At 34.3% G+C, this 12,509-nt stretch overlaps 1 protein-coding gene across 1 annotated transcript in view; it reads right to left on the bottom strand.

The window, feature by feature from the left end:
• Window positions 1-12,509, bottom strand: part of CUNH1orf141 (chromosome unknown C1orf141 homolog) — a 46,600-nt gene that overhangs the window by 12,862 nt on the left and 21,229 nt on the right. The window contains exons 6-7 of the mRNA XM_032870061.1: window positions 9,041-9,108; window positions 3,240-3,345 (exon numbers count right to left, since the gene is read on the bottom strand). Coding sequence (XP_032725952.1) covers window positions 3,240-3,345; window positions 9,041-9,108 — 174 coding nt within the window. The remainder of the gene's footprint in view (window positions 1-3,239; window positions 3,346-9,040; window positions 9,109-12,509) is intronic.

The following is a 12,509-nucleotide window of genomic DNA, read 5'->3' on the forward strand; positions in this document are numbered from 1 at the left end:
ATGCCAATAAATTTGACAATCTGGAAGAAATGGATGCATTCCTAGAGACATATAAACTACCACAACTGAACCAGGAAGAAATAGAAAGCCTGAACAGACCCATAACCAGTAAGGAGATTGAAACAGTCATCAAAAATCTCCAAACAAAAGCCTAGGGCCAGACGGCTTCCTGGGGGAATTCTACCAAACATTTAAGGAAGAACTAATTCCTATTCTCCTGAAACTGTTCCAAAAAATAGAAATGGAAGGAAAACTTCCAAACTCATTTTACGAGGCCAGCATCACCTTGATCCCCAAACCAGACAAGGATCCCATCAAAAAAGAGAACTACAGACCAATATCCTTGATGAACACAGATGCAAAAATTCTCACCAAAATACTAGCCAATAGGATTCAACAGTACATTAAAAGGATTATTCACCACGACCAAGTGGGATTTATTCCAGGGCTGCAAGGTTGGTTCAACATCCACAAATCAATCAATGTGATACAACACATTAATAAAAGAAAGAACAAGAACCATATGATACTCTCAATAGATGCTGAAAAAGCATTTGACAAAGTACAGCATCCCTTCCTGATCAAAACTCTTCAAAGTGTAGGGATAGAGGGCACATACCTCAATATTATCAAAGCCATCTATGAAAAACCCATCGCAAATATCATTCTCAATGGAGAAAAACTGAAAGGATTTCCACTAAGGTCAGGAACACGGCAGGGATGTCCGTTATCACCACTGCTATTCAACAGAGTACTAGAAGTCCTAGCCTCAGCAATCAGACAACAAAAAGAAATTAAAGGCATCCAAATCGGCAAAGAAGAAGTCAAACTATCACTCTTCGCAGATGATATGATACTATATGTGGAAAACCCAAAAGACTCCACTCCAAAACTGCTAGAACTGGTACAGGAATTCAGTAAAGTGTCAGGATATAAAATCAATGCACAGAAATCAGTTGCATTTCTCTACACCAACAACAAGACAGAAGAAAGAGAAATTAAGGAGTCAATCCCATTTACAATTGCACCCAAAACTATAAGATACCTAGGAATAAACCTAACCAAAGAGACTATGAATCTATACACAGAAAACTATAAAGTACTCATGAAAGAAATTGAGGAAGACACAAAGAAATGGAAAAACGTTCCAAGCTCATGGATTGGAAGAAAAAATATTATGAAAATGTCTATGCTACCTAAAGCAATCTACACGTTTAATGAAATCCCTATCAAAATACCATCCATTTTTTTCAAAGAAATGGAACAAATAATCCTAAAATTTATATGGAACCAGAAAAGACCCCAAATAGCCAGAGAAATGTTGAAAAAGAAAGCCAAAGTTGGTGGCATCCCAATTCCAGACTTCAAGCTCTATTACAAAGCTGTCATCATCAAGACAGTATGGTACTGGCACAAAAACAGACACATAGATCAATGGAACAGAATAGAGAGCCCAGAAATAGACCCTCAACTCTATGGTCAACTAATCTTTGACAAAGCAGGAAAGAATGTCCAATGGAAAAAAGACAGTCTCTTCAACAAATGGTGTTGGGAAAATTGGACAGCCACATGCAGAAGAATGAAACTGGACCATTTCCTTATACCACACACAAAAATAGACTCAAAATGGATGAAGGACCTCAATGTGAGAAAGGAATCCATCAAAATCCTTGAGGAGAACACAGGTAGTAACCTCTTCGACCTCAGCCGCAGCAACTTCTTCCTAGAAACATTGCCAAAGGCAATGGAAGCAAGGGCAAAAATGAACTATTGGGACTTCATCAAGATCAAAAGCTTTTGCACAGCAAAGGAAACAGTTAACAAAACCAAAAGACAACTGACAGAATGGGAGAAGATATTTGCAAACAACATATCAGATAAAGGGCTAGTATCCAAAATCTATAAGGAACTTATCAAACTTAACACCCAAAGAACAAATAACCAATCATGAAATGGGCAGAGGACATGAACAGACATTTCTGCAAAGAAGACATCCAGATGGCCAACAGACACATGAAAAAGTGCTCCACATCACTCGGCATCAGGGAAATACAAATCAAAACCACAATGAGACACCACCTCACACCAGTCAGAATGCTAAAATTAACAAGTCAGGAAATGACAGATGCTGGCAAGGATGAGGAGAAAGGGGAACCCTCCTACACTGTTAGTGGGAATGCAAGCTGGTGCAACCACTCTGGAAAAGAGCATGGAGGTTCCTCAAAAAGTTGAAAATAGAGGTCCCCTATGACCCAGCAATTGCACTACTGGGTATTTACCCTAAAGATACAAATGTAGTGATCGGAAGGGGCACGTGCACACAAATGTTTATAGCAGCAATGTCCACAACAGCCAAACCATGGAAAGAACCTAGATGTCCATCAACAGATAAATGGATAAAGAAGAGGTGGTATATATATATATATATATATATATATATATATATACACACACACACACACACACACACAATGGAATACTATGCAACCATCAAAAGAAATGAAATCTTGCCATTTGCAATGACGTGGCTGGAACTAGAGGGTATTATGCTCAGTGAAATAAGTCAATCAGAGAAAGACAATTATCATATGATCTCCCTGATATGAGGAAGTTGAGAGGCAACATGAGGGGTTTGGGAGGTAGGGAAAGTATAAATAAAACAAGATGGGATCGGGAGGGAGACAAACCATAAGAGACTCTTAATCTTACAAAACAAACTGAGGGTTGTCGGGGGAGGGGAGTAGGGAGAGGGTGGTGGGGTTATGGACATTGGGGAAGGTATGTGCTATGGGGAGTGCTGTGAAGTGTGTAAACCTGGCGATTCACAGACCTGTACCCCTGGGGCTAATAATACATTATATGTTAATTAAAAAAATTATAAAATTAAATTAAAATTTTAAAAAAGAATTTATCAGGTGGAGAAATATGTTCTGAGCATAGAGACCAGAATGGATCAAATTACACAGTATTCGGAACAGATCATGACTGGAGTGAGGATCCTATCAGTGAGGATAAAGAGACAGAATAGAAGTCTGGAAAAATCTTATATACCATACTAAGGAATCTTGATTTTACCATTTTATAATAGAGCTCATTCAGATGTTATTAAGTAGAGAAATAATGTGGTGATATGATCAGATACTGATATTCTTTGGTTAAAAATTTTCTTAATACTTATATCTTAAAGTTAGATGCAGTTAATTTTCAGCTATTTCCATATAAAAATACAAAGTATATACCTGCAAATAAAGTAGAGTCTTTTTCCTTCTTGTAAGCATTGGATTGAATCCTGGGTACAGGAGAAATGACTGTAGGACCCAGTGTTCTTCTACATGGTTGTGTATTCTGTGGATATAAGTCACACAAAGGGTTAGCATTCTTCACCTAAACATCAGGGAAAATAGAAAACTACCTTAGAAATTATTCCTTTCCAGGTATATTGATAAAGAATTTAAATTTAATTATTCACATCTGGCATATCTAATTATGAAAACTAACAGCTGTTTGGTTCTTTAAATACTTCCAAATATAATGTTCACTTAATCCTCAAAAACACCCCTATGATATGAATGTTAATAACTCTTGATAGAGGAGGAAACAAATCCACAGAAATTAAAAAATTGGACTATGTTCACACTTTTTGCTAACTTTTATTTTCTTTGTCTCCATTATATTCATATATAAAATTTATTTCTCCAAATACAAGGAAAGTGTGAAGTTCAAATACTGAGCCAAAAAAGGCTTCTTAGTTTAAACAGAAACTTTACTCATACAAAGAGTCGATGCAGCAGAATACTTCTGAGTAAAAGGGGAAAACAGGAAAAAGTGATCTAGCCTTTCCTAGGTTAGTGTCTCAGATACTATTAGATGTCTAATATAGAGGGAGACTTTGGTGATCTACTCTATCCCTACAAAGATTATTGATGTTTTTATTTTAACAATTAACTTGGTCAGGTTCAAAATGCCCTCTGTCTTTGGAGCAGCAGCTCAAATTTCAGTTCAGTTGTTATATCCTTGGCTGGGTTGCCTGCAATCTCCCTAAACATGCATGGTTCAGGGGTCAGTGAGAGACTTGGATAGGGGCTACCTACCATCTTTGGCTTTCTTCTATTAGTCCCCCTTCACTTTTTTTTTAACCTTTCCTTTCTTATTTTTTTATTTTTATTTTTTATATTGTGTAAGTCACCATAAAATACACATTAGTTTTTGATGCAGTGGTCCAAGTTTCATTGTTATGTACAATACCCAGTGCTCCATGCAATATGAGCCCTCCTTAATACCCATCACCAGACTCACCCATCCCCCCACGACCCTTCGCTCTAAAACCTTCAGTTTGCTTCTAGGAGTCCACGGTTTCTCATGGTTCATCTCCCCATACAGTTTCCCCCAATTCACTTTTCCTTTGCTTCTCCTAATGTCCTCCATGTCATTTCTTATGTTCCACAAGTAAGTGAAACCATATGGTAATTGACTTTCTCTGCTTGACTTATTTCACTCAGCATAATCTCCTCCAGTCCCATCCACATTGATGCAAAAGTTGGGTATTCATCCTTTCTGATGGCTGAGTAAAAGCTTCAGTTGTCCTGAACATTGCTCTCTAGTTCTTCTGGCCAGAAAATTACATAAGTTTTCCATTGGAGTTTTAGATGCCCCATGGAGTGCTAATTTCATCCACCCTTCAAGCTAAAAGCCATAAAAATAGCAACTGTGCTCCAGGCAAGTCAGTTATTACAAGTTTCTATGTTTTTTCTTTGTCACCTTCTTTTGTTTACTCTTTAGGGTCTTCAGGTGACTTGTGCGTGCAGGCATATGTGTGTGTGTTTGTCTTATGAGTATCTTGTCTAGAGTTTTATAGTCATTGTCTGAGACAGGATCGTATAATAGGGACTTACTCAGCAATACTGCCTCAGAATTCTCCAGAGCTTTTACTACTTCCATTATCTTTTCCAGTTGCATTGCTCAATACTTGCATTGAAACAATACAATATTATTTGTAAATAATAATGGTGACAAGTGTCACTCTTGCCATGCCATAGACTAATGTATTATCATTAATTATGAAATTGGTTATTGGTTTTATATAGGTATAATTTTTAAAATTATGTTGATATTCTTTATCATATTAAGCAAGTATTTTCTGTAGTCTTATCAATGATGGTTATTGAATTTATCAATTGCATTTGAATCTTTTGGTATTAAAATTGTTTTCCGATGAAACTCCAGGCTTAGAATTGGCAGATATTTAGGGTGAGAATGAAAATAAAAGTTGTAAAGAGGCAGGTTAACGGAAATTCTGTGGAATTTCTGAACCAGTTGTCACTTCCCCCATTTCCCACTTACCCTAGTCCACATACAAAGTTACAGGAAATTGTATTTAATTAATTCCAGGATAAAATAAGTGCTCTTCTGCTACTGAACTTACTGCTAATATGAGTTTGGTTCCCAGGATGAAACTCTCTACATTTTAGCATTTGAAGTACAGACTACCAGTCAAACTACCTGCTCTCTGCCCTTCTATGCTAAAGTAAAGCTAGCTGGTTGAGAATTCTGGTGTATACACAGAAGAGTTGGTTCTCAATTCTAAAGAAATACTTATTTATAGAATTAATAGCAGTTTCATAAGAAGATTAACCCATATATTCAGTCTTAAATATGAATAAATGAAGATTTATCATATATAATAAAAATCAGTAATTTCAGAAATACCCATCATGATAAACAAAAGGAACACGAACAACAGAAAAAAGATGATAATTCAAGAAATAGAAAATAACTTAAGAAAATGAACTCTAATATCCTCAGAAAACATTGAGAACAAATATAATGGGAGACTATGAAAAGAAAAAAACAACAACTAAGAACAAGAAAGAAATTTAAAATGTCATTACCGAACCAAAATGAAGTAAAAAGATCAGAATAAAGGGCAAATTTTCAGAGACAAGAAAAAAAAAATAGAGAATAGCAATATAGAGGATCAGTCAAAGAAATCTATTATCTGACCATTAGAGAACAGAGAAAATAGTGGAAAGGAAACTGGGAAAGAAATGACAGAAAGACATTTTTGAGACCTAAAGAAAGACATTTGAATTTACGGTGGAGTTTATAGAACACTGAACAGAATGAATTGAAGTAAAATTACCACACTCAGACATATCCTTAGAACATTCCAAAACAACATTAATAAAGAGAAGATTCTAGAAGATTACAGAAAAAAAAGTAAGATGACTTACAAAAGACTGAAACCTTTTCATTAGCACCATTGAATGACATAGGACAGTGGAGCAATGTCATCAAAGTTTAGGGAAAAAAATGATTTTAAACATAATTCGACTCAGCTAAACTATCATTCATATACATGGGAAAAATAAGTAAATGACATTTCTAGGGAAGTTTCTTGAAGAAATATTCTAGGAAAATAAAGATGAAATCCAAGAAGGAATAAGACATGGAGTACTAGAATCTGGCAACTAAACCAGGAATGGAATGACCCAGTGACAACTCCAGAGGAGGCTTAAGAATAATGGATCAAATTTAGAACAAAAAGTCACTGAGCTCCAACGAACAATGGATTCTACTCAATAGAGAGAACAAATAAGGAAGCTTGACTGTATCCACATATAATGAGAAAGTTACATGTTTCTTTTTCAGAGGCTGCATATCTTAGAGGTAAAGAGCATGTATCAGACTGTTAGGTTCTTCCTAGCTCTGTTCTTTATAATTTGATCTCAGCCAAATTACTTATCTTCTTTGTGCCTCTTTCTTTCTCATCTATAAAATAGGAATAAAAATAGTACTTATTTCATTGAGTTGTTGGAGATGTAAATTATACACACACACATACATATACACACATACATATATATATACACATATATATGCATTTATATACTATAGAAGTACTGTAAGTACTATATGGATGTTTGCTATTATTATCATTCTCCACAAGAAAAAAAAGAAAGCCAACTAGAATATTCAGGAAAAAATACAAAAGTGTACAGGACAGTCAAATTCTCAGTGTGAGGCAGACTAACATATAGCATTGCTTTTTGAGTAACTGATGGAGAATAAACAAAGGGAGCCTTTGTTTTTACATTTTACCCATTGAGAAGAACAGTAATCCTAGCACATTACTTTGTTCTACAATGAATGATTATTTACAATGTCACAGTAACATAGATATTATTTATAGTTTTGAGTTTTAAAATTAACCTATAGACAAAACATGAGGGCTCCATCAGAATTGCAAGTTGATACAATCATTGACCTCAATAATGTAAAAGTAAAGATATACTTTACTTGGGGAAGAAGGTGTGGAGGAGAGTGGGAGAAAAGAATGGGACTGCTAAAATCTTCATCTTATATAAAGGGGAATAGGAATTAATGACTAAAGTTGAAACAAAAGAAAAAATATTTAGATATTTTATAGGTGCAAAAGTTAACAGAGAAAGCAAAAAAGTATCTAGAAAATGGAAAGAAAGAAGAAAAAAGAAGAGAAAAAAAAGAGAAAAAGAAAGAAGAAAAAATGGGGAGAAGTGAAGTGTAGAGCAGTGTAAATAAGCTAATTCAAATATGTTTTACTGATTATTCAGTAGGTAATATTTAAAGTAGATAAATAAAAAAATAGTAGTAGAAGCTCATTCTTTAAAATTATGGAGTTAATCATAAGAGAAATTAAAAACCCCCTAAAAGTTAAACATGGTTACCTTTAAAAAGGGAAAATTAGAACAAAAAGTACAGGATGGAAGTGCTTTGTGTTCTTATTAGCTTTTCTGTATTATTTAATTTTTAATATTCATATGAAAATTTCAATTTAATTTTTAAAAATTAAAATGTTACATTTTTCTAAAAGATGGTAATAAATTTATTATTATGAGTAAACTTATGATGTTACTATATATATATTTTTTTTTTTTTAAGATTTTATTTATTTGTCAGGGACAGAGGGAGAGAGAGCAAGCGAGCACAGTCAGACAGAGAGGCAGGCAGAGGAAGAGGGAGAAGCAGTCTCCCTGCTGAGCAAGGAGCCTGATGTGGGACTCAATCCCAGGACGCCAGGATCATGACCTGAGCCGAAGGCAGCCGCCCAACCAACTGAGCCACCCAGGCGTCCCTGATGTTACAATATATATTTCTTGAAAGATTTTTTTTTTAAATGTGAACCTAAATAAAACATGTAGTTGAGGATAAAATAGTCCAGACAATGGATGCCGTCAATCTTCTTAAAAATTATAAAAGGTGGCAATATGCAACAAAAATTATAATGTCATTAATTATGGTCCAAAGTATGTATTTCTTCATGTTTCATTCTCCATGTTAGCAATAATCAGGGTTAAAAATAAATTAATTAATACCTAGGAAACTCTTTTAAATGACTTTGCTTGCTGATTCTCTAGTTAACTTCTCTTTCTAGTATCCTGGATAAAACTTAATGAATAATATCCAAGGCATGCGCAATGCTCAAGGCTAGTCAACTACTTTTCTGCTCAAATGGTTATCAAGAGTCAATACTGTTGTCAAATTACATTGTGTATTACTCTTCAATACTTCAATTATACTTCAATTATACTCCAAAAATACGTCAGTATTATTGGTCCCAAACCTGTTTATGGTTAATTGTTACTGTAATTATATAATTTAAATAACCATAGCATGCTCCAAAAAAAAATGATCTTGGCTATACATGAAAAGATTACAAATGGATTTGCATTTTCATATTTTAAATTAAAATTAAATATTTAATTATGCTTGTAGAGTTTTTTTTATGATGTCCTGTTTTAACTGACTTTATGATAACTCTTATTCCTTATCATACTTGGTAAAAAATTTCTGCTGTATGGACTGTCAAGCAAATAATATATGATTTTCTGTATTATCTCTGTACATAAAGTCATAGTAATATCAAAGATGAAATCGCTTTAAAACTTTATATTTTTAATCCTAAAATACATTTGAATTTGGGACTTACAGAAGTATACATAAAATTGTCAGCGCTAATCTGAATTTCTACCAAGTAACTGTTAAGTGGACAAATTAAACCTACCTCAGCTGTATCCTTAAGATAAAGAAAAGATCTAAATGATCTTGATTTCAGATTTTCTTTCACAGGCTCTAAAGAAACAAATATAAATACAAATGATATTTCCATACTATTTGACTACTTCTAACTATCAATAAACTATTTTCTCTACTTCTAGTAAACTTTTTAGTAATGTAATTTGATAAACTTAGGTGCTTGTGTTGCTTTACATTTATATTTTCAGAGCTAAATATATTCTATTTTGCTTTAAAAGTGAGTTTCTATTAACAGAATACAACTTTTTTTTTTAATTTCTTTTCAGCATAACAGTATTCATTGTTTTTGCACCACACCCAGTGCTCCATGCAATCCGTGCCCTCTCTAATACCCACCACCTGGTTCCCCCAACCCCCCACCCCCCTCCCCTTCAAAACCCTCAGATTGTTTTTCAGAGTCCATAGTCTCTCATGGTTCACCTCCCCTTCCAATTTCCCTCAACTCCCTTCTCCTCTCCATCTCCCCTCAGAATACAACTTTTGATTATTTACTTCTGATTATTTATCAGAAACTACGGGAGGTCAGAACTATGACCTCAGAACACACGACAAAGTGCTATCTTCAGGGGAAAAAATGGATTTCTAAATAAAATGGAATCACAATAATTAAAGGAATCTTTTCACTCATTATTCCTTTGAAGAGAGAAGTATTCCCCTCAAACTGAATCCCCCCCCAAACTCTAATTGTGTATTAATCTGGATTATCCTCTAATGGATTTAGTCAAGCATACAGATGGGTTGCATACAGACAGGTACAGACATTGGATTTAGATAGCCTGGGACCATACCCTACATTTTTGTCTATAAGTCCTATAGCCTTGGGTTGAGTTATTTAACTTTGGTGAGCCTTAGTTTTCTCATTTGTTAAGGGGAAATAATGGCACTTACCTTAAAGGAGTGCTGTGAGGATTAAAGGAGATAATAGATGTAACAAACTTAATAGTATCTGGCATTCATTCAATCAACAATTATTTATTGATCACTTATTATGTGCCAATCACTGGTGTTGGACTCGCTTAGGACCCATCACCCCTTCTTTCTTTTCTATTTCTCCCTTTTGGAATGAGAATGCCTACTCTGTGCTTGTCTGAGCTTTGCATTTTGCAAGTACACATATTGTTGGTTCCAAAGGTTTACAGGTAGAGAGGAATTTTGCATCAAGAGGAATCATACCTTGAGTCTCATCCATGTCTGATTTACATAATATTTAGATAAAACTCTGGATTTTAACAATAACATAAAAAGTCAGATGTCAGTAAAATAACTGAAGTGTTCTAAGATCCTTTTTTTTTTTTGTCCAGAATGAGGGTAATACTAGATTTTAAAAGACTAGATTGGGTAACTATTTACTATATGTTGGCTAACTGGACATAATAAAAAGATAATAGAATAAAAAAATTAAAAAAGAATAGAAACAGAGTATATAACTTCCAAATTAATAAATGGAAAAGTGAAACTTAAAAAATTCAATCCTAGAGAAAAACATGAGAAGACGGGGGGGAAGTATAGAAATAAAAGAGCAAATAAAGAACAAAATAAGATGGCAAATTAAATCCAAAGATATCAGCAATGACATTAAGTACAAATGGACTAAGAGCTCCATTTCAAAGACAAAGATTACCACAGTAGATTATTAAATTTAATAGTATGATATTTACAAGAGATAAATCTAGATTACAATGTTATAAAAGGGTATTAAAATGATGGGAAAAGATATACCATGTAATGGTAGCCAAAAGAAAGCTGGGGTAGCTACAGTAATATTAGATAATAGGACAATTACTTTATAATTAAGAAGGGTTCAATTCACTAGATACATAATAATTTTAAATTTTATGTAATTGATAACATCGCCTAAAGGATATTAAAAATCTATAAAGCAAAATTTGACACTACAAGGAAAAATGCAAGTCTGAAATTTCTCACAAATTATCAGAAGAGCAAACAGAAAAATCAATAAGCATATAAAAGAGTTGAAAAATACAGGCTACCAATTTGACTTAAAAGACATATTTAGAACACTGTACTCAACTACTGTAGGATATACATTATTTTCAAGCACATACAGAGCATTTACAATTAACAATATAGTGAATGATAAACACACATTAACTAATTACATAGGACTGAAATCATATGGACTGTATCCTCAAACAACCATGTAATTGTGCTAAAAAGCTATAGTCAAAAGGATAATTAGAAAAACCTACAATAGGGGCACGTGGGTGGCTCAGTCGTTGGCTGTCTGCCTTGGGCTCAGGTCAAGATCCCAGGGTCCTGGGATCAAGCCCTGCATTGGGCTCCCTGCTCAGTGGGAAGCCTGCTTCCCCCTCTCCCACTCCCCCTGCTTGTGTTCCCCTCTCTTGCTGTGCCTCTCTCTATCAAATAATAAAATCTTAAAAAAAAAAAGGAAAGAAAAGAAAGAAAGGAAGGAAGGAAGGAAGGAAGGAAGGAAGGAAGAAAGAAAGAAAGAAAGAAAGAAAGAAAGAAAGAAAGAAAGAAAGAAAGGCCTCAAATAGGGACGCCTAGATGGCTCAGTCGGTTAAGCACCTGCTTTTGGCTTAGGTCATGATCCCAAAATCCTGGGATGGAGTCTCCCAATGGGCCCCCTGCTCAGCAGGGAGCCTCTTTCTCCCTTTGCCTGCTGCTCCCCCTGCTTGTGCTCACTCTCTCTGACAAATAAAAAAAAATCTTAATAAAAAAAAGATAAATCTCAAGTACTTTGAGTGGAGACATATACTTCTAAATAACTAATGGGTAAGAAAAAAAATCATAATGGAAAATAGAAAATATCCATGATATTCTTGGAGAACAAAATTGGAAGACTTGCTCTACAAGATTCAATGGTTATTTTAAGCTACATATATTAATGTGGTATGACATTAATGGTAAATAGACAAATAATGAAACAGAATAAGAGTCCCTGAGCAAAGAGCCCAGAGCACTAGGGAAAGAATAGCCTTTTAAATTACATGCTGAGATACCCATATCCACATAAAAAAATTAAATTTGACCCTTACCTCACTCAAAATTTAATTCTGGGTAGAGTTTAGGCCTAAACATAAACAGAAAAACTAAAGTCTTTTCTAAGATAACTAGGAGAAGGTCTTCATGACCACAGAGTAGAGAAACATTTCTTAAGTATGGAACAAAAAATACTTATCAAATGGGGGAAAGATCTGGTATATTTGACTTTATTAAAGTCAAAGAATTTCATCAAAAAATGTAGAATGAAACTACTACACTGTAGAATGAAAAAGAGAAAGAGAGAAAAGAGAAGATATTCATGATACATAAAACCAACCAAAACCTAGTGACTAGAATATATAAATAAATCAATGAGAAAAGGACAAAAACCTACTTTTAAAATGAACTAAGGGGCACAGGTGGCTCAGTTGCTTAAGTGTCTGATTCTAGCTCTGGTCATGAGCTCAGGA

The sequence above is a fragment of the Lontra canadensis genome, unplaced genomic scaffold, assembly GCF_010015895.1.
Source record: "Lontra canadensis isolate GAN:19392208 unplaced genomic scaffold, GSC_riverotter_1.0 scaffold40, whole genome shotgun sequence".
NCBI classification, from domain to species: Eukaryota; Metazoa; Chordata; class Mammalia; order Carnivora; family Mustelidae; genus Lontra; species Lontra canadensis.